Source organism: Scyliorhinus canicula, chromosome 19 (genome assembly GCF_902713615.1).
Source record: "Scyliorhinus canicula chromosome 19, sScyCan1.1, whole genome shotgun sequence".
Lineage (NCBI taxonomy): Eukaryota > Metazoa > Chordata > Chondrichthyes > Carcharhiniformes > Scyliorhinidae > Scyliorhinus > Scyliorhinus canicula.
In genome coordinates this window covers 78,009,153-78,034,677 of record NC_052164.1, presented here as the reverse complement: position 1 = coordinate 78,034,677, position 25,525 = coordinate 78,009,153, and the positions used below count along the sequence as shown (strand labels likewise).

At 51.0% G+C, this 25,525-nt stretch overlaps 1 protein-coding gene across 5 annotated transcripts in view; it reads left to right on the top strand.

Moving 5' to 3' along the window:
- jhy (junctional cadherin complex regulator) overlaps positions 1-25,525 on the top strand; it is a 120,737-nt gene that overhangs the window by 82,141 nt on the left and 13,071 nt on the right. For 3 of the 5 annotated variants that reach the window (XM_038779188.1, XM_038779189.1, XM_038779187.1), the window contains one exon: positions 2,967-3,261. In XM_038779188.1, the coding sequence (XP_038635116.1) occupies positions 2,967-3,261 (295 nt within the window). Of the gene's footprint in view, positions 1-2,966; positions 3,262-4,847; positions 5,216-7,693; positions 7,759-25,525 lie in introns of those variants that run through there. The other 2 variants (XR_005458185.1, XM_038779190.1) reach the window with 2 other exon arrangements.

Below are 25,525 nucleotides of genomic sequence, written 5' to 3'. Positions count from 1 at the left end.
TAGTTATGCCCCCTTGGAACAGCTACATCCACCCAAGCAAATAGTCTCTCAACGTCCACTCTATCTATCCCCCTCATCATCTTATAAACCTCTATTAAGTCGCCTCTCATCCTCCTCCGCTCCAAAGAGAAAAGCCCTAGCTCCCTCAAGCTTTCCTCATAAGACCTATCCTGCAAACCTGGTAAATCTTCTTTGCACCCTTTCCAATGCTACCACATCCTTCCTATAGTGAGGTGACCAGAACTGCACGCAATACTCCAAATGTGGTCTCACCAGGGTCATGTACAGTTGCAGCATAACCCCACGGCTCTTGAACTCAAGCCCCTGTTAATAAACGCTAACACACTATAGGCTTTCTTCACGGCTCTATCCACTTGAGTGACAACCTTCAGAGATCTGTGGACATGAACTGGTGATAAGAGCCACAATGGTGGTTTGGGAAGGACAGGTGGTGTAAGTAGAAACAGGCAGGGAAGCATCATGTCACCAGCTCTCAGGCAGGTTTATGACAAACCCATAATGTTAATAAAATCATCCACATTAAAGGTCATGGCTGCTGATGGCACTGACAAATTAATGAACATTCTGGAAGAATGTATGAAGAGGGATGGTGATTCTTAATTCTCTGGCCGAATCCAAGGAACTAAGGGTAAGTGTATTGAATGGGACAGGAAGGAGATTGCCAAGATTAACCTCGACAGGGTGTGGGGGGCAGGAAGATCAGCAAAAGCGAACAATGGAATTGTTGGGTTTGCTACTCGTAAGTAGGCAGCAACAGATGCCTTGATAAACTCTTCAGAAATTGCTGAGATATGAAGAGGATAGTTGTGGTGATTACAAGGCATATTCATAGAGCATAGAACATACAGTGCAGAAGGAGGTCACTCAGCCCATCAAGCCCGCACCGACCCATCCAAGCCCCCACTTCCACCCTATCCCTGAAACCCCAATAACCCCTCCCCGGACACCAAGGGCAATGTCTCATGGCCAGTCCACCCAACCTGCACGTCTCTAAACCATGGGAGGAAACCGGAGCACCCGGAGGAAACTCACGCAGACACGGGGAGAACGTGCAGACTCTGCACAGATAGCGACCCAGCAGGGAACCGAACCCGGGACCCCGGCGCTGCGAAAGCACAGTGCTATCCACCTGTGCTACCGTGCTGTCCTGAATCTGGAAAACTAGGAGAGGAGGCAGAGAAGTTGTGAATGATTGGAACAGAGTTTGAAGGGTAAGTCCCAGAGATAGGAGAAACAAAAGGGGGCATGACAAAGGAGGATACTCAGAGTGTGAAAGGGAGAAAAGAAGGATTAAATGATAAAGTTTAGGCAAAAACTAAATTCAAACAGAGGAAGTTCAGGTTATATAGGCATGATAAAGGTTAAGAGAGAAAGATATTCGGCTGTAGGCGAGGAGGAAACACATTGAGAGTCCAATTAAGTTCTGCAGCGGGGTGAAATTCACTTGTAAAAACAGTGGAGTCACCAGTCTAGAGCATCGACAGACCAATGGTTAGGGGTCCAAAGGTTCTGAATTCACTTGCTGTTTGAGAGGCAGTGTATTGGAGAATTTTATTTCAATTACTGTAAACAGAGGAAAATGAATGTATGAAATGCACAGGGCTGCCCAATGGAGGCATTTTGCATCAGCAAAATTCAAGCAAGTATCCACAATTATAAGTAGTTGCAAAATCTGATGCTCCTTCGAAAATGAAATTGAACAGATAAACAGCAATGACATTTCCTGGCACTCAACATGTATGTGCTCTCCAGTCAAACAGAAATACCAAATTCAAAGGAGATCAATGAATTAAAGCACAAAAGTTTCTAATTTGGAAGTAATACATTATAGTCCAAATAAGTGTGACTGGGAACCAATCTATACAACTGAGACTTGTTTTTCCCCAAGTGTTATGCATTCTCTGGATAGAACATAGAAGTGATGTTTTATCTTCATACCAACTTCTTCCTCATTAAAATATATTGAATCTTTACCCTCACCTACATTTAACGTGATTGAAAATTGCTGATTTTAAAAAGATTTTAAAAGTGAGTCTGCATACACGGGTATCCATGGGTATTATGTTGCCATGTATACTTTTTAAGTTGTGTTTTTCAACCTCATGGATTGCAGCTAGAACCATATCCACTGATCTAATCATCGAATCCTACAGTGCAGAAGGAGGCCATTCAGCCCATCGAGTCTGAACCTACCCTCTGAAAGAGCACCCCACCCAGGCCCTATTTCCATAACCTTACCAACCTTTTTGGACACTAAGGAGAAGTTCTGCATAGCCAATCCACACTAAATTGCCCCTTAATTGGAAAAAATAATTGGGTACTCTAAATTTATTTAAAAAAACATGCCTGTCTTTAGACTGTAGGAGGAAACCAGAGTATCCGGAGGAATCCCACGCAGACAGGGGAAGAACATGCAAACGCCACAGAGGCAGTCACCCAAGGCCGGAATCGAACTCAGGTCCCTGGCGCTCTGAGGCAGCAGTGCTAACCACTGTGTCACCCTTTTAATTCTTACATTTGGCCCATCAAGTCTGCACCGATACACCCTGCCGTATCCCTGCAACCCTGTAACCTAACCTGCACATACCTGGACACTAAGTGGCAATTTATCATGACCAACCCATCTAACCTGCTCATCTTTAGACTGTGAAAGGAAACTGGAGCACCCAGAGGAAAACCACGCAGACATGGAGAGAATACTTAGGGCGAAGGGGATCAAAGGATATGGTGGAAAGTGGGATTAAAGTATTGAGTTCGATGATCAGCCATGATCATAATGAATGGCGGAGTGGGCTTGAAGGGCCGAGTGGCCTCCTCCTGCTCCTATTTTTTCTATCTTTCTTAATCAGAGTGATTAGAATGTATTTCTGTCTAAAAAATGATGTTACAGGAAAGTAATTGTCAAAACAACAAAAGTAATTTAAGCACCTTTCTTTTTCATCTAGGTTCTCCAATTTCCCTTTTCTGCCCTCTTATCAGCAGTATTTGATTCAGTCTCCTAGCACACGCCTCATTCAGCAAATGGAGCACATTTATGAGAGCACACCGCGTCTGGCTTACACACACCCGAGCTCCCACTTGGTGCTGCCACCTATTGGCCTCATGGCAGAGAGCGACTCTGAACTGGACCAAACTCAGCCAAATGAAAAGCGAGCACTGACAATAACACGATGCAATTCAGATGGTTACCTTGCACAAATGGAGAAGATTAATAAGCTCAAAGAAAAGAATGCCTACAAGGTACACACATGACAAAATGTCTGACAGTTTCTGGCATTTTACATGATAGTTATGAAAATGGTGTATGTGGTGATATGATTTGCATACCTGTCTGCCATTGGGGCAGAACACCGGCTTACCATTGGCCCTGGTCGGTCATGTGCCTCTCGACCGATTGGTCGAGAGACTGAGTTAACCGCGCCTCCTTGCCGAGGTATAAATAGTCAAACGCCCGGCGGTCATCCATTTTATTGTAGACGACCGCAGGGCTAAGTTCTAGTTTATTAAAGCCTGACTTTTGTAAAGCAACTCGTCTCTCGTACAATTGATGGCACATCAGTATGTTCATGAAAGAATTCTCATATTTTATAGAAATAAGTTAATTACATAGTTAATCCTAGAATTTAAATCATAAAACATACATACAGTGCAGAAGGAGGCCATTTGGCCCATCAAGTCTGCACCGACCCACATTAAGCCCTCACTCCCACCCTATCCACGTAACCCAATAACCCCTCCTAACCTATTTGGAAACTAAGGGCAATTTAGCATGGCCAATCCACCTAACCTGCACGTCTTTGGACTTGTATCACCCAATGCCCCCTCACCCATCCCACTTCCAAAAAACCTAACCTAACCTGCACGTCTTTGAACTTGCATCACCCAATACCCCCTCACCCACCCCACTTTCAAAAAAGAAGTTATGGGCGCAATTTACCAACCACGCTGCGCCCAAAAAGAAACGAGCCGTGATGCACCTTGGCCGGTAAATGATGGGAGTCCCCGCTCCCGGGATCTACCCAGCTTGCCATGCCTCGTGAGATCTAACGGAATTTTGTGAGACGTCATGATTTGAAGCCCAGCGATTGTGGGCAGCATCACCTTTTCGCAAATTTACATTTTAGAGTGGGACAGCTAGTCTCACTCAAATAATAATAACCTTTTATTGTCACAAGTATGAAGTTACTGTGAAAAGCCCCTAGTCGCCACATTCCGGCGCCTGTTCGGGTACACAGAGGGAGAATTCAGAATTCTCAGCTGGTACGGGAATTGAACCCGCGCTTCTGGCCTTGTTCTGCATCACAAACCAGCTGTCTAACCCACTGAGCTAAACCAGCTTTAATATGCAGTCCCCTGGCATACCAAGGCATTGGGATCTATCCCCTTTGCCTTGGAGACCTTGGGCAAACGCTGTTCATTACCGGTCTCTGCAAAAGGGGACCAGATGGAATGGCACTCGTGCAGATCTCCCAGGGGATTGGAGCCCCCAAGGGCATTCTCTCTTAAAATGGTGGTACCCTGGTGCTGCTGGTGCCACCTGGGTACTCTGGCACTGCCAGCTGAGCACCCTGGCAGTGTCAGCTGGGTAGCTTGGCAATGCCTGGCTCGCACTGCCATGGTGCCAGGCTGACACTGCCAAGGTGGCAAGTTGGCATTTTATGCACAGTGGTGCTTGGGCAGGGGAGTGCCCTGTGTGGGGGGTTTGGTGGTGTAGCCATCTGGGATGGCCACGTCCCGATTACAAAATGGACACTTTGCAAAGAATGCAGGGAAAATGGACAATACTGAGAAAGCAAGCAGGTGCAACGTTTTTCGGTTGATTGGAGCTGTAGTTCCCAGACAAGACCGATACTGCAAAGCCATTACCAAACTAAGGAGCCATCGCCGGGGCCAAAAGAGTAACATTTAGGTAAACGATACTAAAGCAGACACCTCAGCGCCAGAGGAGACTAGAACAAAGCAGGCCAACTGCCAACTAGGACACGCCCAGCAATCAGGGCACCCACCCCTTTATTGGAGGAAATCGAAAGGAATGATGAAGATATGGTCCAATTAATTGGGGCCAAGTTCAAGGCCCGCCCAAAAGAGCGCGAAGCCCCCTTCGGGTGTAAGAAGAAACCCCCAAGAGCGAATCGCTCTCTTGGCCTTGGCTCTCAGCGACAAGAGACCTGCCTAGCAGCTGCACCAGAACAAGTAAGTCCAAAGTCAACGCACGCTACGAGACAGACGCACCTAGCTACTATTCCATACCAGCTCAACCCAGCAGCCTCAGAACCGGACAACGGCCATTGTTCCTCTGACTGAGTGGGCACCCGAAGCTAAGTATAGGCTTTAGTAGTAGTGATAGTTTAGTTGGTAGAATTTGTAAATGAATATATTTGACTGTGTGTAAATAAATGAGCATTGATTTCGAACTTACTAACTGGTGTATCGAGTCTTGATCAGTATTCGGTTTTGAACCTTATGGCGGTATCGAAAGATACCTGGCGACTCTTGAGCAAACATAGAACATAGAACAGTACAGCACGGAACAGGCCCTTCAGCCCTCGATGTTGTGCCGAGCAATGATCACCCCACTCAAACCCACGTATCCACCCCATACCCTTAACCCAACCCCCCCTCTAACCTTACTTTTTAGGACACTACGGGCAATTTAGCATGGCCAATCCACCTAACCCGCACATCTTTGGACTGTGGGAGGAAACCGGAGCACCCGGAGGAAACCCACGCACACACGGGGAGGACGTGCAGACTCCACACAGACAGTGACCCAGCCGGGAATCGAACCTGGGACCCTGGAGCTGTGAAGCATTTATGCTAACCACCATGCTACCGTGCTGTCCCTTTAGAAATATCATAGAATTTACAGTGCAGGCGGCCATTCGGCCCATCGAGTCTGCACCGGCTCTTGGAAAGAGCACCCTACCCAAGGTCAACACCTCCACCTTATCCCCATAACCCAGTAACTCCACCCAACACTAAGGGCAATTTTGGACACTAAGGGCAATTTATCATGGCCAATCCACCTAACCTGCACATCTTTGGACTGTGGGAGGAAACCGGAGCACCCGGAGGAAACCCACACACACACAGGGAGGATGTGCAGACTCCGCACAGACAGTGACCCAAGCCGGAATCGAACCTGGGACCCTGGAGCTGTGAAGCGATTGTGCTATCCACAATGCTACCGTGCTGCCCCATAAAAAACGTATTTAGAATTAAAGAAGGCGACCATATTAACCGCCATAAACAGCCAATTAAAGAGAGAACACAATGAGCAACAGTGGGGCCCACCTTACAGTGAGTTGGGGCTTTAAGGGGGTCCGGGGGTCATGTCGAGGGCTCTCCCTGCACTGAGGAGCTTCGACGAGCAGGGCTCCTCAATGCAGGAAATGGGACGAAGTGAGGCCTCTTCTGCGCCTTCCCCTCTGAGTCCCATGTATAACCTGAGTTGTGTTAGATAGCATTGCGTTTCTCAGTGTTGCAAGAAACACATGACGATACAACGACACTCACATTAAATAAGAGGCCTCGGTGTGGAACGCACTGCCTCACATAACCCTGTTTTCTACACTGAAGTGCTCTGCTCACCGGAACATCTTAGTGTAGCGAGAGATCGGGACACCATTTTTAAATGGGTCCCCGGCGCAACCCCTGAACTCCCCATGCCTCTACACACTATTGGAGGGTCCCCGGCTCCCCCGCATCTCCGCAACAGCCGCACAGGGCACCTCTGGCCCAGAACACAAAAAATGCCACCTTGGCCCCATGGCAGTGTCAATGTGTCGTCCGCACCTCCCAACCTTCATGATGGTCCTTCATAACCCCCTCACCCATCCTTTCTTCATAACCTTCCCTTTCGTGGCCATGTCCTCCCTCAGGGCCTGACCCTTGATATTGCCAACCTGGTATCTGGGCACATCGGCACCACCATGCTGGGACGTGGGTAGTGCACCTGACATCTTGACAGTGTCAACTGCCAAGGTGCCTGGGTGCCAGGCGAGCATTTACCTGCCCCGAACACCCGGGTGGACTCCAGTGTCCTTCATGGCCCCCGGACTGGCCATCACGCCTGGAGACCAGTACTAATCAGCGTCCGGGTGAGGCCTCGCCGGTGCGACCAGTGACTCCTGGACAGGTCACACATATTTATTAGGCTAATTTAAATATAAAACCAGTGATGTTTTTGCTTCTGGCGCAAAGTCCATTTTGGACCTCTCCCACGATGCTCCCGGCACAATGGGTCAGGTGCAACGTGGTCGGGAAATTGCGCCCATAGGATTCTCAGGGGGTTTGACAGGATAGATGTTGAGAGATAGCTTTCCCTTGTAGGAGAATGTAAGAGAGTCTAGGACCAGAGGGCATAACCTCAGAGTAAGGGGTCGGCCAGTTAAGATAAAGATGCGAAAGAATATCTTCTCAGAGGGTAGTTAATCTGTACAATTCTTTACTGCAGAGAGCTATAGAGGCTGGGTTGTTAAGTACGTTTAAACCTGAGATAGACTGATTTTTAATCAATAAGGGAATTAAGGGTTATGGGGATAAGGTGGAAAAGTAGTGTTGAGGAATGTCATATTAGATCAGTCATGATCTCATTAAATGGCGGAGCAGACTCCATGGGCCGAATGACCTATTTCTGCTCAGATGTCTTTTTGTCTTGCTTTTGTTTCAGTAAGCAGTGGAAATTTGTGTAGTGCAGCTAGATCAATGAGTGGCAGAGGATTCTGGCGAACCAGGGTAAGAAGATAAACAAAATTTGGGTGTAACCTTTGACTGTTTTAATTAACACTCAGACGAATTTACTAGATTTATTCAGTTTTTTATGCCTTCAATTTTTATGTTTTCTTTTCTTTTAGTCTCATCAATATTACTGACTTGCTACACCAGAACTTTTCCTGGTTTAGCTCACTGTGCTAAATTTCTGGCTTTAAAGCAGACCAAGCAGACCAGCAGCACGGTTCGATTCCCGTACCAGCCTCCCCGGACAGGCGCCGGAATGTGGTGACTAGGGGCTTTTCACAGTAACTTCATTTTGAAGCCTACTCGTGACAACAAGTGATTTTCATTTCATTTTCATCAAGTTCTAACTGGCATTTAGGTCTCAACTATCACTAAAAACATGTTTAACATTTTCAGTCCATCAAAACATTATCACTATTTCTCTTTCCAACCTGATGCTGCCAGACATGCTGAGTTTTTCCAGCATTTGCTGTTTTTATTTCAGATCTCCAGAATTTGCAGTATTTTTCTTTTATTTTGCTAAAATGGATTACTTGGTAATCCAACTGATAGTTTGTGGGACCTTGTTGTAACAAATTAGCTGCCTCCTTACTCTATTTTACAGTAGTGAGTACACTTCATTGGCTGCAAAGTGCTTTGGGATGTATTGAAATTGTGACAAGTGCTATATAGATTTCCATTATTTTAGATGCATTCCAGCCATATCTGTACTTTGTGTGCACAATGGGATAGTTTTAATATAGGTGATGGGGGTCTCATCCACTGGTTGGGGAACTGGTGGGAGACCCGTGTCAGTGGGAAGGGGACATTTAACAAAATTAAGTGCCTGTCCTGGCCATCGTTGGACATTCCCCCTGTTTCTGGACCCGAGAAGTGGAAACCCTAACCCCGACCCCCCAAGCCACCCAAGAGCTGTTAACCTCAGATTGACTGACAATCCTCCATTGCCTGTGAAGTTACTGGGCGAAGTGGGTCTTGCTGATAGTGCTGCAAGAACTCCAGCCAGGGTCATAGTTGGATCTGTGAATACAGCTGAGTGAGGGCCGGATGAGGGTCATGGGGAAGGGTAGCGTAGTGAGAGGTTTCAAGGTGGTTGGAGGTTAGGGCAGCACGGTGGCCTAGTGGTTAGCACAACCGCCTCACGGCGCTGAGGCCCCAGGTTCGATCCCGGCTCTGGGTCACTGTCCGTGTGGAGTTTGCACATTCTCCCCGTGTCTGCGTGGGTTTCGCCCCCACAACCCAAAAATGTGCAGAGTAGGTGGATTGGCCACGCTAAATTGCCCCTTAATTGGAAAAAATAATTGGCTAATCTAAATTTATTAAAAAAAAGGTGGTTGGAGGATTTTGCCCTGACAACCCATGCCCATCCCCTCCCAGTAGACTTCTGAAATACACAAACCCTGGACAACCTTCAGGAGAGTCATGCAACACCCATTTAATCCCTGAGCCCCACTACATTCCGGTGGATGCAGGCATAATTGGGATCAAGTAGCTCGTTAATGAGCCTGATTGACATTTCACCATGAACGGGTGAGTTGCCCACAGCGGCCCCTTACCCAACTCTGACTTAATCGTGGGATGCTTTCCTGCTGCTGGCAAACTGATGTATGTCCTCTCCTGTGATTTAGTAGGCCTGACCATTATGTTTCCCATCGCGACAAGCTGGGTATTAAATTCAATTCATTATCACTGTGGTGAGAAATGGAATTTACACTTCTAAGGTGGGCTTTAAACCCACCAGAAATTCTACAGTTAACACAAGTAAATCTACTTTGGCTTTTGACCACAAACTTAACCAACTGAGCTTTTCCAACGCCAATGATATGGTCATCCTCATTTAAAATCCATCAGTGATCACTGTGACAATAATGTCTGTGATGTGTTGGGCAGGCTGGGTCGATGTGGACTGCACATGATGAAGTATAGCGAGAGACAGACTTCCAACACTTGATGAGATGCAACTCAATTTTATTTAATATCTAAACTATTATACATTTCAACTGTGGGTTGACACTTGGCTGACTTGACTGGAGACCTGATGCTAGCCTGACCAGACTTACTAGCTACCACATGGTGTTTGCACTGGCTAGCTCACGAGCTCTGACTGTCTCAGAGGCTGGGTCCCGAGAGAGCGGGAAAATTGGTGCCCTCTGGCTTTATAGAGGTTGTGTCCTGTCTGGTGATTGGCTGCTCTGTTCTGTGTGCTTACTGGTCATCCTGTGTGTCAATCACTGCCTGTCTGCACTCTATTATGTACATAGATGTATATTATGACAGTGATGCACCATCGATTGCACGCGAGGCGAGTGATTTACCAATGTCAGGCTTTAATTAACTAGAACACAGCCTGGCGATCGTCTACAGTGGAAAGGAACGATCGTCAGGCTTCTGAGCATTTATACCTCGTTGATAGAGGCGTGGTTAACTCAGCCTCTCGGCCAATCAGTCGAGAGGCACATGACCGACCAGGGCCAATGGTAAGCCGACGTTCTGGCCCAATGGCAGACGAGTATGCAGATCATATCATCACATTCACCCCTTACGGAGAAGGAAGGCGGGGGGGGGGGGGGAGTGAACGAGACCCGGGGTGGGGGGGGGGGGGGGGGGGGGGGGGAAGAACTGATGATATGAGTAGCCGTCGGGAGAATAATTTTCTCTCTGTACCCTTGTCGAATTTGGGGGCTTGCCACTGGCTCAGACATAACAATATTTACAAAAGGAAGTCCATGGGACCGTAGAACTCTAGATGGATTCGATCAGTCGTTTGGTGGTCCTCGACGTCCTGGCCGAGCGCCGTAGTGGAGGAGGTGTCGTCGGATCGGCTGATGGTCCTGGAGTCCGGGAGCGATAGACCTCGAGTAGTCTCCGTCACCTGAGCTGGCCGCGGAGACGCCATGGATGAGGGATGGGGAAGCTGAGTGGGGTGCTGGGGTGAAAAAGGGGAGTGGGGGTCTGTGGTGGGGGGGGGGCTGCACACCGGCGGGTGCCAGGTCCCGGAGGGAGACCGTGTCCTGCCGACCGTCGGGGTACTCCACATACGCATACTGCGGGTTAGCGTGGAGTAACTGGACATGCTCCACCAACGGATCGGACTTGTGCACCCGCACATGCTTCCGGAGCAAGATGGGTCCGGGGGTGACCAGCCACGTCGGGAGAGGGGATCCGGAGGACGACTTCCTGGGGAAAACAAGAAGACGCTCATGAGGTGTCTGATTAGTTGCAGTACAGAGGAGTGAGCGGATAGAGTGCAGTGCATCGGGGAGCACCTCTTGCCATCGGGAAATAGGGAGATTTCTAGACCGGAGGGCTAGTAGTATGGTCTTCCAGATGGTACCATTCTCCCGCTCGACCTGTCCGTTACCCCGGGGGTTATAGCTGGTCGTCCTGCTAGAGGCGATGCCCCTGTCAAGCAGGAATTGACGCAGCTCGTCGCTCATAAATGAGGACCCCCGATCGCTGTGAATGTACGCGGGGTAGCCGAACAGTGAGAAGATGGAGAGTAGGGCCTTAATGACGGTCGATGTGGTCATGTCGGGACAGGGAATGGCAAAGGGGAAGCGGGAGTTTTCGTCGATAACCGCCAGGAAGTAAATGTTGCGGTTGTTAGAGGGAAGGGGCCCCTTGAAGTCAATGCTGAGACGTTCAAAGGGGCGGGATGCTTTGATCAGGTGTGCGCGCTCGGGGCGGTAGAAGTGCGGTTTGCACTCGGCGCAGATGTGGCAGTCACGGGTTACTGTCCTGACTTCCTCGATAGAGTAGGGCAGGTTGCGGGCCTTAATGAAGTGGTGTAGGCGGGTCACCCCTGGATGGCAGAGGTCCGCGTGGAGAGAGCGGAGGCGGTCTATCTGCGCGCTGGCGCAGGTACCGCGGGACAGGGCATCAGGAGGCTCATTGAGCTTCCCAGGACGATACAAGATATCATAGTTGTACGTGGACAACTCGATCCGCCACCGTAAAATCTTGTCATTTTTGATCTTGCCCCTTTGTGCATTATCAAACATGAAGGCTACTGACCGTTGGTCTGTGAGGAGGGTAAACCTCCTGCCGGCCAAATAGTGCCTCCAATGTCGCACGGCTTCGACTATGGCCTGGGCTTCATTTTCCACAGATGGGTGGCGGAGTTCGGAAGCCTGGAGAGTTCTGGAGAAGAAGGCCACGGGTCTGCCCGCTTGGTTCAGGGTGGCCGCCAGAGCTACTTCTGAAGCGTCACTCTCGACCTGGAAGGGGAGGGCCTCGTCAATGGCACGCATCGTGGCCTTTGCGATGTCCGCTTTGATGCGGCTAAAGGCCTGGCAGGCCTCCGTCGACGGCGGGAAGGTCGTGGTTTGCATGAGGGGACGGGCCTTGTCCGCGTAGTTGGGAACCCATTGGGCGTAGTATGCGAAAAACCCTAGGCAGCGTTTGAGGGATTTGGGGGTATTGGGGAGAGGGAGTTCCATCAGGGGGCGCATGCGTTCGGGGTCGGGGCCTATCACTCCGTTACGCACTACGTAGCCGAGGATGGCTAGGCGGTCGGTGCTAAACACGCATTTATCCTTATTGTACGTGAGGTTAAGGAGTTTTGCGGTTTGGAGGAATTTCTGGAGGTTGGCGTCATGGTCCTGCTGGTCGTGGCCGCAGATGGTGACATTATCAAGGTACGGGAAGGTAGCCTGTAATCCGTACTTGTCGACCATTCGGTCCATCTCCCTTTGGAAGACCGAGACCCCATTCGTGACGCCAAACGGAACCCTAAGGAAGTGGTAGAGGCGCCCGTCAGCCTCGAACGCGGTGTACAGTCGGTCACTCGCGCAGATGGGGGGGGGGTGGTTGTAGATGCCAGGAACCCTTCGAGGCAAGTCAGCCAGAGTTTGAAAAGTTCTGTAGAGTTCTCGCGATCTCGTTTACCATGGTAGAGATACGGGGGAGAGGATACGCGTCCAGTTGTGTAAACCGATTGATGGTTTGGCTATAATCGATGACCATCCGGTTTTTCTCCCCCGTCCGGACCACCAGCACTTGGGCTCGCCAGGGACTGTTGCTGGCCTCGATGACCCCTTCCGTCAGCAACCTCTGGACCTCGGACCTGATGAAGGATCGGTCCTGGGCGCTGTACCGTCTGCTCCGTGTGGCGACGGGTTTGCAATCGGGGGTGAGGTTAGCAAACAGGGAGGGAGGGTCTACTTTGAGGGACGCGAGGCTGCAGACAGTGAGGGGGGGTATAGGGCCGCCGAATTGAAAAGTCAAGCTCTGCAGGTTGCACTGGAAGTCCAGTCCTAGGAGTGCCGGTGCGCAAAGGTCAGGGAGGACAAGGAATTTATAATTTTTAAAAACCTTCCCTTGGACCGTGAGGTCCGCGATGCAGCACCCGGTGATGTGGACGGAGTGCGAACCTGAGGCTAAACCGATTTTGCGTGTTACGGGATGGACAGGGAGCGCGCAGCGTCTTACCGTGTCAGGGTGAACGAAGCTTTCCGTGCTCCTGGAGTCCAGCAGGCAGTCCGTCTTGTGGCCGTTGAGGTGGATCAGCGTAGTCGTTTTGGCGAGCGTGCGTGGATGAGACTGGTCGAGTTGAACGGCCGCGAGCCGTGGAGAAAATCCGTCGTCGCTGTCCGATTCCATGCTGGAGGGACCTTGCGTGGCAGATGTGGAAGTCGGTGGCCAGGATCTATATGTGGGGTGAACGGCCGCGAGCCGTGGAGAAAATCCGTCGTCGCTGTCCGATTCCATGCTGGAGGGACCTTGCGTGGCAGATGTGGAAGCCGGTGGCCAGGATCCCCAGGTGAGGTCTGTTCCCCAAGATGGCGGCGCCCAGGACCCGCACGTGGGGTAGGGGCCCCAAGATGGCGGCGCCCAGGACCCGCACGTGGGGTCGGCACCCCAAGATGGCGGCGCCCAGGAAGCCCTCGTGGCCGCTGGAGGCGGAGCTAGCGTTGCCGGCGCTGTGAGCGGAGAGGCGCGCAGGCCGGCTCCAGGAGGTGAGTGACCGGCATCAGCTGCGGGGATGCACAAGCCGGCTCCAGGACGCCGGCTAGGTGCATCAGCTGTGGGGATGCGGAAGCCGGCTCCAGGACGCCGGCTAGGTGCATCAGCTGTGGGGATGCGGATGCCGGCTCCAGGACGCCGGCTAGGTGCATCAGCTGTGGGGATGCGGAAGCCGGCTCCAGGATGCCGGCTAGGTGCATCAGCTGTGGGGATGCGGAAGCCGGCTCCAGGACGCCAGCTAGGTGCATCAGCTGTGGGCGGAGGTAAGGCGCGCGGGCCGGGTGCGGGGGGCCGGGGGCGGGGGGGAGCCGAGTCGCGCTGGCGGGCAGGCAGGGACCCGGGGGGGCCCGGAGAGGCGGGCCGGTCGGGCGCGGGGGCCCGGGGGTGGGGGGAGCCGGGGTCCGGGAGCGAGGGAAGCAGGGCCGCTGCGGGCAGGCAGGGACCAGGGGGGCCCGGAGAGGCGAGCCGATCGGGCGCCGGGGCCCGGGGGCGGGGGGGGGGAGAAACGTGCGCGGCGGGCAGGCAGAGGCCTGGAGGGGCCGGGGAGGTGCGCATGTCGGCCGGCGGGGCGCGAGTCGGGAGCAGCTGGGGCGGCCCTGGGGGAGAGAGGGAGGCACACAGGCCGTTTGCAGAGGCCTGGGGGAGGGGGGGGGGGGGAGTGCTGTGCAGCTTCCAGAAGCGCTGCAGCCAGCGTTTGGCCTGGCAGACCGTGGTGTAGTGGCCTTCTTCCCGCAGCTCTTACAGAGGGCGGAGCGGGCTGGGCAGCGCGAGCGAGGGTGCTTAGCGTACCCACAAAAGTAGCAGCGGGGCCCCGCGGATTTATCGGGGCGCCCCGCGGCACAAGCCTGAGGGAGGCCGGGAGCGGTGGGTAGCTGGTGGGAAGCGTGCCAGGAGGCGGCCTGGCCAGGGTCATAGGTGCGAGCGCTTTGATCTGCGACCTCCAGGGAGGCGGAGAGAGTCAGCGTCTCCGTTAAACTGAGTTCGTCTCTTTCCAGCATCCGCTGGCGGATCACGGGGGACAGCATCCCAGCCACGTAAGCGTCTCTGACGAGTAGCTCCATGTGCTCTGTAGCGGACACCGCTACACAGGCACAACCTCTCCCCAGGGCACAGAGGGCCCGGGCGTATTGGTCTAGAGACTCACCGGGGACCTGCTTTCTGGTGGCCAGCAGATGTCGAGCGAATACCCTGTTGATTGGTTTGAGGAATTGTTCTTTTAGCTTCCGTATAGCTTCATCATAATCTGTTTCGTCTTCGATTATTGAGTAAGCGGCAATACCCACGCTGGAGTGGAGGACGTGCAGCTTCTGTGCCCCGGTGGGGGGGGGTGGTTGTAGATGCCAGGAACCCTTCGAGGCAAGTCAGCCAGAGTTTGAAAAGTTCTGTAGAGTTCGGAGTTTGCGGGCTGATGCGGAGGCATTCGGGCTTGATGCGGAACTCCATCTTCAAAGTTGTAGTTAATTAAATTGATGCACCATCGATTGCACGCGAGGCGAGTGATTTACCAATGTCAGGCTTTAATTAACTAGAACACAGCCTGGCGATCGTCTACAGTGGAAAGGAACGATCGTCAGGCTTCTGAGCATTTATACCTCGTTGATAGAGGCGTGGTTAACTCAGCCTCTCGGCCAATCGGTCGAGAGGCACATGACCGACCAGGGCCAATGGTAAGCCGACGTTCTGGCCCAATGGCAGACGAGTATGCAGATCATATCATCACAGACAGTCTGTACAGACCACACCCCTCTTCCATCACACTGTGCAACATTCCCTTTGCTCCACTATTAACAGCCGCTCCTTCAGTCACTGCAGCTCCCTCTTTTACAACTGCTTTCAACAGCCTCCAAAAGACTGCTCACTTTGACCTTTCTTTTGACCTTATCACTCCATCTTCTTTTCCATCTTTCTTCCTGCTCAGTGTCTGTAAATAGCTCTGAAATAATGGGGAATAGCACATGGGGAATGCTAGAGCAATAATAGTCGTGGTAGTCTTTTTGTTGCAGGGGTCTTTCCCTTGAAGCACTGCTGCTGCAAATATTGAAATGTTAGTCAAAATAGTTTTTGTTTGCATTTGAGAGCACAGTATGAATATTGTTGTTTGCATATTCCGAAAGGCAAGTTATTCATTTGGAGTTGCTTCAGCAGCTGTGAACAGGTCTAAGCATTATATGGACTTATTTTTAGAATCTGCAGAAAATATTACAGGCTTTTTAAAAAAACTCTTTTTATTGGCTTTTCCCATATTTATAAACAGTTGTTACTGATATACATTACATTTTTCTTGCCCGCGCTAATTTGATTTATTTTACAGAGAGGTTTGTCTTGTCCTTCATTTGACTAACTGTATGTACATTTTGCTGCCCTCTGGATCGTTCAATGATATCCCCCCTTCATCCTGCCCCCCCCCCCCCCCCCCCCCCCCCCCACCCCTACTGGTTTCAACACCCTTCCTCTTCTCTTGTGGTTTCTCCATTATTCTCACCAACCCTCGGGTTCCGCAGCCCTTTGGTTCTTCATCTTTTTTTTCCCCCTGGCTTACTCCTCGTTGCTGGCCTCGAAAGGTTTAGGAACAGGCCGGCAAACTGCCCCCAAGTATCCAGGAAGCCTTTGTCTGACCCTCGGATGGCGTACTTAATCTTCTCCAGGTGGAGAAATTCCGAAAGGCCAGCGAGCCAGTCTGAAGCTTGGTGCTGCCGATCGCTAGCCGAGCAGGATTCTCCGGCGTGCGGTTAGGGAAGCGAGGGCGTAGGCCCGCTTCTCCATGAGTAGCTGTGGCTGCTCCGAATCCCCGAAGATTGCCACTATTGGGCATGGCTTCACCCTCACTCCCATAGCCTTGGACATTACCTCGGAGAAGGCTGTTCAGAACCCAGCAAGCTTGGGGCAAGCCCAAAACATGTGCATGTGGTTGGCTGGGTCCCTCAGGGACCATTCACATTTGTCCTCCACTTCCAGGAAGAACCTGCTCATTCGGTTCTGGTCAGGTGCGCTCTGTGTACCACTTTGAGCTGCATTAGGCATAGCCTTGCGCAGGAGGAGGTGGAGCTCACTCTGCTCAGTGCTTTGCTCCAGAGTCGCCATCCTACCTCTGTCCCCAGTTCATCCTCCCATTTTTGTCTGGTCTCGTCGAGTGGTTTTCGGGCTCTGTCCAGTAGCTGTCCGTATATTTTCCCACACAGCTCCCCACTCTCGCTGCGTGTGCCTATCAGGTCCTCTATTAGTGTGCTTTCATGGGCCCCAGGGCACCCTACTGCCTCTGCGAAGGAAGTGCTTTATTTGGAGGTGTCTCAATTCCTGTCCTCTTGCTAGTTTCCACTTCCTCGTCAGTTCGTCCAGTGTCACCAGTCTGCGCCCTACGTAGAAATCCCAGACCATCAGTCCCCTCCATCTTTTGAAGGTGGTATCTAGCATGGTTGGGAGGAATCTGTGATTGCCACAGATGAGGGCCATAAGAGACATTTTGGTTATCCCAAAGTGCTGTCTCAACTGGGCCCACGTTCTCAGCGTGGCCGCTACCACTGGGCTCGTTGTATACCTTGTTGAGGAGGATAGGAGTGCTGCTGCGGTCAGGGCCCAGAGGATTGTTCCTTTACAGGATGCCTCCTCCATTTGTACCCAATCTGTGTCAGGTTCTTGTACCCATCCCCTCACTTTTTCTGCCGTTGCTGCCCAGTGGTGGTATTGTAGATTCAGTAGAGCCAGGCACCCTCTGACTTTCCCTCTTTGCAGTGTCGGTTTGGGAATTCTCGGGTTCTTACCCCCCCCCCCCCCCCCCCCCCCCCCCCCCCCACCCACCCGCCCACACACACACAAACGCCATGATTAGCCTGTCTATGTTTTGGAGAATGGCCTTGGGGATGAAGATCGGGATGGATCTAAACGGGAAGAGGAACCTTGGCAGTACTTTCGTCTTGATCGTCTGCACTCTTCCCGCCAGGGAGAGTAGGAGTAAGCCCCACTGTAGAAGGTCTTTTCTTACTTCCTCCACCAGGCTGGTCAGGTACCACTTGTGGATCTGTGTCCAGTCTCTGACTATTTGGATCCCCAGGTTACGGAATCTATTCTGGGCCATTTTGAACGGGAGCCCCTTCAGCACTGTCCCTCCCCCTTTTGTGTTCACTGGGAAAGTCTCGCTTTTGCCCAGGTTAAGTTTGTAGCCCGAGGAGGGCTGAAATTCTTTCAGTATTTCCAGTATTGCCTTCAGTCTCTCCTATGGCTTCGAGACATGGCGGAGCAGGTGATCTGCATAGAGTGAGACTCTGTGCTCTCTGTCTCCTCTCCAGATTCCATTCCAGTTTTTTGCGTCCCGCAGGGCTATCGCCAGGGGTTCAATCGTTAGGGCGAACAAGAGTGGGGACAGGGGGCAGCCCTGTCTTGTTCCTCTCTGTAGCTGGAAGTATTCAGAGCTGGTAGTGTTAGTTCGGACACTCACCTTGGGAGCGTTGTACAGGAGCCTCACCCAGTAGATGAACCCCGCTCCTAGCCCAAACCGTTCCAGTACCTCGAGCAGGTATCTCCATTCGACTCTGTCAAAGGCCTTTTCTGCATCCAGGGAGACGATCACCTCTGGTGTTCTCTCCCCGGGGGATCATTATCACATTCAGCAGCATCTGATGTTAGCTGTGAGCTGCCTACCCTTGACAAATCCCGTTTGGTCCTCTACGACCACCTCTGGTACGCAGCCCTCCAGCCTTTTGGCCAGGACCTTTGCGAGTATTTTTGCATCCATGTTAAGCAATGAAATGGGTCTGTATGATCCACATTCCGTCAGGTCTTTATCTTTTTTGGGTATTAGTGAGATTGTGGCCTGTGCTAGCGTTGGGTGCAGGGTGCCCCATGCCAGTGAGTCTGTGAGCATGTCCCTTAGGTGTGGGGCCAGGACAGGTGCAGATATTTTGTAGAAGTCCGCCGAGAACCCGCCGGGTCCTGGTGCCTTGCCCGCCTGCTTGGAGCTGATGCTCTCCATGATTTCTCCCAGGTCTATTGGTGCTTCCAGCTCTCACCCGTCTGTCTTCCCCCACTACTGGTATTTCCAGTCTGTCTAGGAACTGCTTCATTCCCGCATCCCTGTCGAGGTGTACAGTCTCCGGTAGGAGGTCTCGAATGCCCGATTGACCTCCATTGGCTCTGTTACCAGTTTGCCTTTGCTATCCTTAACCTGCGCTATTTCCCTCGCAGCTGCCTGCTTTCTCAGCTGGAGAGCCAATAGGCGGCCCGTCTTGGCTCCGTGTTCGTAGAAGGTCCCCCCATGTCTGACGGAGTTGGTTCACTGCTTTCCTAGTGGATAGCAGGTTAAAGTCCATTTGCAGTTTTTTCCTCTCCGCCAGCAGCTCAACGGTCGGGGCCTTGGAGTGCTTTCTATTGACTTCCAGAATGGAGTCCACTAGCTGTTGCCTGACCACCCTTTCTTCCCTATCTCTACTTGCCTTGTAGGCTATGATCTCTCCTCTGATCACGGCCTTCAGTGCCTCCCAAAACATGGAGGGCGAGACATCCCCGTTTTGGTTGTTACGAACATAATCGCCTATGACCTGCTATATTTTTTGGCAGAAAGCCTTGTCGGCCATTATTTTAATGTTCTGCCGTCTGGACCTATTTTCCTGGTCCTCCACTTTCCCTCTTAGGCTCCCCTGGGCTGTTACTAACCTTTTGACCTCGGCTTCTAGGGTTATCACCCTGTTGCTCTGGTCCGAGGCAGCCCTCTCCAACTCCAGAATCGTTTTTTTCTGCGCCTTCACTTTCCTTTCCAGGCCTTCGATGGTCTGCTGCATTTTGTGCGTCGTCTCCTTCATCATTGCTTGGAGCTCTGACCAGAGCGCCTCCTTTATGCTGATCGCTGCATCCTGCTCACGCTCTGCTGCTTGCTCCGCCATCGTTTTCCCTTTCAGGTTTCCTTCGTCTCATCTTGTGGGGCTGCCTTACCCTCGCTGCTGCTGCTGCTGTTTGCGTCTCGCTGTCCCTTCGCTTTGGTGTTTTCTTTCCTCCAGCCATCTGTCTGTCTCTCTTTCTGCTGCTGTTCTGAGTCAGGTACCACCTCTGAGCCTCCGGCTCCGGTTCCTCCTGCACCTTTTTTAAAAAATATTCTCCGGCTCATCTCGCACACTTATTTCTCCCACAGACCGTCGGTCCGGTCCTTTGCGGCTTTTTTCCTCCTGTTCGTACCTTCGGGGGAGCGCTGCGTGGGTTAGCCCCTTGGGACTAAACAAGCAAAACAAAAAAAACCCTGAAAGTTTAGTCCTTTAGCAGGACCTGCCCCGTGCACATCTTCCCCCTACAGAGCTCTACTAGAAGTATCACTTTTTAGTTGGCTGTGGCAAATTTTGCAACACTAAAAAAATCCAACACTTTCAAAAACCATTCTTTACAGTTATATTTTCTGTAGCGGAAATGGGCTGTGACACTGCAAACTGGTGCCACTTAACGAACATAACCTTTATCATTGTCACAAAGTAGGCTTACATCCAGCGCCGGCCCTAGGGTTGCTGGCGCCCCGGGCAAGCTGAACTTCGGCGCCCTTGGGGGGGAGGGGGGGGGGGGGGGCGAGAGGGGGGGGGGGCCGAGAGGGGGGGGGCGGGGCCGAGAGGGGGGCGAGAGGGGGGGGCGAGAGGGGGGGGCGGGGCCGAGGGGGGGCCGAGAGGGGGGGCGGGGCCGAGAAGGGGGGGGGCGGGTGGAGCGGACCCAAGGGGGGGGGAGCCGACCCGAGGGGGGGGCGGACCCGAGGGCGGACCCGAGGGGGGGGGCGGGGCGGGGGGGGGGGCGGACCGAGCGGGGGAGCGGACTGAGCGGGGGGGCGGACAGAGGGGGGGGCCGCCCTGGGGGAGTGCGGCCACCGCGCATGCGCTGGTTGGCACCGGCCCAACTGCGCCCTCTAGCACATGGCGCCCCGGGCGACTGCCCGAGTTGCCGGTGCCTTGAGCTGGCCCTGCTTACATCACCTCTCAATTAAGTTACTGTGAAAATTGCCACACCTGTTCGGGTACACTGAGGGAGAATTCAGAATGTCCAGCTCACCGAAGAAGCACGTCTTTCGGGACTTGTGGGAGGAAACCAGAGCACCCGGAGGAAACCAACGCATACACGGGGAGAATGTGCAGATTCCGCACAGACCGTGACCCAATCGGGAATCAAACCCAGGACTCTGGCGATGTGAAGCAATAGTACTAACCACTGTGCGACCCTCAATGGGGAGACTAAAGTCTTTTTCGATGGATGAACTGAGATGGGTGAATCAATCAGCTTCCATATTTATGATTACCTTGTGATCTTGTAAATTAGCTACCTTTTTAGCGTCGACGGGATTTTGAGTCAGGTGAACTGGACGATGGAGGTCTTGTGGCTCAGTGGGTGTGGCCCGTGCCTTTGAACCAGAAAAAACCCCGGGTTCAAGTCACACTTGATGGCCAAGGAAGGTGCATTCATAATGCGGCCACCTTTAAATCCTTTTAATACCCGCCAATGGCAGGCAGTAAGAGTGGGATAGGTTCCTCGTCAGCCTTGTGACGGAAGGAAAATTGGAAAGTATAGCTCCAGACTACAACATGCATGTAAAGGTGCATGCTGCCACAGCAACAAAACTTCCATTTGGAAGGGCCGGTAATCCAATGAGCCTGCCACCGCAGTTTACAGCTCGTAAAGAGGACGTGCAGTTTTCAGTGGTGGTGAATGGGCAATTTGTTACTGAAGCAGCAGAAAGAACGATGGTGGTAAATTTTCAGATGCTACCAGTAAGCTTCTTGTGGATCAACTGAAGAACAGGAAGGATGACCTCATTTCTTCGGGGGGGGGAGGATGGGTGCCTGGACAAAATAGCAATAGGAAGGTAACTGTTCCTATGACATAACTGCAGCACAGAAGAAAATTTAATAGACTTCCTAACATTGGAAATAAGAAGTAAGAATCTAATTCCCAACTATCTTACATTGTTCTGCGACTTTAGCTGGAACACAAGCAATCCTTCTGCCCTTGCTTCACAATCCTCTCCTCCAATCATGGCAGGATACTTCATTACATCTCCTTCTGCTCTCATGCACAAGCTGAGCATCTGCTAAATCTGCTAATGTCCTCACAGTGACAAAGCCCCTTGCTCACTTCTGCTGCCGCTTCCTCTCATCTGCACACTGTACTGCCTCACACATCTTCACAACTCTTCAACAGGTCATACTAACTCACTTCTAGGAGGAAAAATTGGCATATAATTGGAGGAAGACTCAGTCTGATACAACCTGTGACTCCAGTAATGGTCGCCACTATCAACCTCATTGTTGGCGGGAGGATGCATTGAGGATGGTGAGGTTGAAGATCACCGGTGGAAAGTCTTTTGGGGATTTTCTTTTTCCACTTAAAACTGTAGCTCGCATACAGACAACATGACAATGTCTGTCTGTATTATGCTGCTACTTATCTGCCATAACTTTCCCTTCCCATTACGTTCTAATACTCATCCCTCAGCTCTTTGTATAGATCCTTCAGACAGCTCAGGCCCTGCAGCTGCGCAAACACCGATGCCTCATCACTTGCACCATTATTCCAAACACCAGCAGAGAAATCGGTATTCCAGATGCCATAGCTAGTAAATTAGAGGTGTATATCCAGAGTGTTTCACACTGCACAAAGGCGTAGGTTCACATTGTTACCAGCCACCCCAGATGGGGTTCCCCAAAGTTGTTGATCTAGGCAAGACCCCTCGGCACAGCCCTGCCAAGGGTGGCATGGGTCCGCGATCGGTGGGCACCGATCGCGGGCAGCGGGTCCGAAACCCGCACACTCTTTGTTCCTCCGCCGCCCCGCAGGATCAGTCCGCGGGGCGGCTGGGGGGCATGACGGCCCGCGCATGCGCGGGTTTGACGCATATGTGTGATGACGTCATCCACTCATGCGCGGGTTGGAGCCGTCCAATCCGCGCATGCGCGGCTGACGTCATTGTGCGTGTCAGCCGCCGTGACCCTTGGCGCGCGGGCTTAGCGACGGTCGCTAAGCCTGTGATGCCGTGGTTCACGGGGCCCCGCTGCTAGCCCCGAACGGGGAGCAGAATCGGGTCTCGGGAGGGGGCGCGGAGGCTGCCGTGAAACACGGCCAGTTTCACAGCAGCCTTTACGACTCTCCGCATTTGCGGAGAATCGCGCCCAACAGTTATGTTCTAGAACAGGGGTGGGCAAACTACGGCCCACGGGCCGCATGCGGCCCGACAATGGTTTTTATGCGGCCCGCCAATGAGGTGCCCGGAATCATTGACCGGCCGCATAAAAACGCGCGTAGTGGGGCGGATGAGTGGGGCTGTCTCATTGGTAGGTTTAGTTGGGTGTGTGACCAATAGGAGTCCAGGTTACAAACAATAAGCCTTATTATTGTTTGTAACCTGGACTCCTATTGGTCGCACACCCAACTAAACCGACCAATAAGGCAGCCCCACTCATCCACCCCACTACGCGCATTTTTATCGTTGACTCGGCTAGGCTGTGCTTCTGTCAGCGTCAAGGATCAGCTCAAGCAACTTGACACCTGATTTTAACAAACTGGTAAATGACTGCAGTGAGATGCATCATTCTCATTGACATTGTTCTGTTACTTACTGAGTTACTTTGTTTTTCAAATAAATGTGCTTATTTTTCTTTCAAGACCTTTTATTTTGGCTATTTAAAATATTAATTATTTCACTTAATATACTATGCGGCCCTTTAAAATTGTGAATTTCTGAATGTGGCCCTTGCACGGAAAAGTTTGCCCACCCCTGTTCTAGAAGGAACCAATTTAACTAAGCTTTCTTGAATTGAAGATAAAGTGAGCTTATTAATTACTAAATGCAATAAAACACACTCATATACATTTATACAAATGAGAAGAGAGAATTGAGTTCAAAAATATATTTGGTTCAGTCCTTGAATCATGAGGAGTAGATCGACGGTGGTTCCAGTCGAGTTGACTTCAGTAGGCGAATAGTCGGTTTTACGATTCCAGTGCGATTCTGTAATTTGGCGGAGATGCTTCCCAGTTCCCTTTTAGCTGTAATCTTTGCTGATTTGGCTGACTTCCACAGTCAGTCAGAGAGGGATATTCCTGTAAAAATGGTGATTTGCAGGGTACTGTGAGTGTGTTTGCTGGATTTTAATTCTGTGTCAAAAACACCAGCTCTTGCAGTCACGGAGCACACATGGACAAACTATTGGGGTAGTTTTTCAGCTGGCCTTTAACCCATTCTTTGTATTTTCCAAGTGAAAAGGCAAATCCACAAAACTCCATCTGGGCATACACAGGAAATCTTTTGATGAGATGGCCATTATGTTCTATTGTCTCTGCTGGAGATGATTAGTTTCTGGATGTTTTTAGAAGTTCTTGTCTGATAACAGGGTGGGACTCCATTGTCCCTTAGAACCAGCCTGCAGTAATTCAGCAAGTGGTTTATGTGCCCATTTTGTAAAAATCACAGCTCTTACTTAAAGTCCAATATTTTTGGATCTAATTAGGTGTTCATTATTATGACAACATAGAAAGGACAACATAGGAAATGGTTCGCCTGAGAGCAAGCGCAGGTCTGAGTCATGCTGAAGATTTTGGGGACCTAACCTTTAAAACAAAAATGCATGCATTCAATGATCTGTCATGAAGCTACTGTAACATACTGAACATGGAAATTAGGATTAGCAAAAGTCAATACTGGTGGAGGAGTAATTTAACAGCCCCCTCACAGCAGTTATACTATTGACCAAAAACATTTGACAAACTCATCTTCTCGACCATCCTTGCCAATTTGATTGTCCCAGACTATTGCATTTCCTTTATTACTCCAATAATTTCTTGCTTACTGCTCTGTCCAACAGTGTAACTGCTGTTCGGGCGCTGCATAAAGCTGGCTTGGATCTAGTATTGTGTAATGAATGGGTTAATTAGTAATGTGATAGTAGCAGATTCATTGGAAAATAGTGATCATGATACCATTGAATTCCATGTTAAATTTGAAAGTGACATTCTCCAGTCACACCGTTAGGTCAGTTGACACCCTTGGGAAATGGGAAGGGACAACAGGCATACGCCAATGACAAGCAAGAATTTTAAAAAATATATCTTTTTTAAATTTAGAGTATCAAATTATTTTTTTCCAATTAAGGGACAATTTAGCATGGCCAATTCACCTACCCTGCACATCTTTGGGTTGTGGGGGTGAGACCCACACAGACATGGGAAGAATGGGCAAACTCCACACAGACAGTGACCCGAAGCCGCGATTGAACCCGGATCCTCGGCGCAGCGAGGCAGCAGTGCTAAACACTGCGTCACCATGCTGCCCAACATGAATCTTAAACATTGGGACTTACGTTGGTATCAAGCAAGAGCTCCTCTCAAACAGATTGCAAATTTGCACCCCCCTCAACCTATGGCTGTTCTGGCGCTAATAAGCCAACTGAACCAGAGTGAGTTACCAATCACAGAGATACTGCATTGAGGCTAAGCTCCTCAACATTGTTGTCTATGAGCATAATAATCTCATTCAAGCCACGGAGATCTTTTGCCTGACATGCAGAAGACATTGAGGAAGCACTTTATAGGAGGAGTAGGGCAAGTAAAAAACACACTGTGATAATTCTTGGGTGATAATTAATTTATCAGTATTTGACTAAGCCAGTATCACGACAAATACTTTCGAAATCGTAGTGTGCGGAGTGTTTCTGCGGTTGACTTGACAATGTCAGCTATTATGAATATCAATTTTGGTCTTTGATAGAATGTAACTTATTGGAAGGCTGCAGGACTGGTACAGATGTTGGACACGACTGTTAATGCAGTGAGACTGGGATTCTCCAGCTGA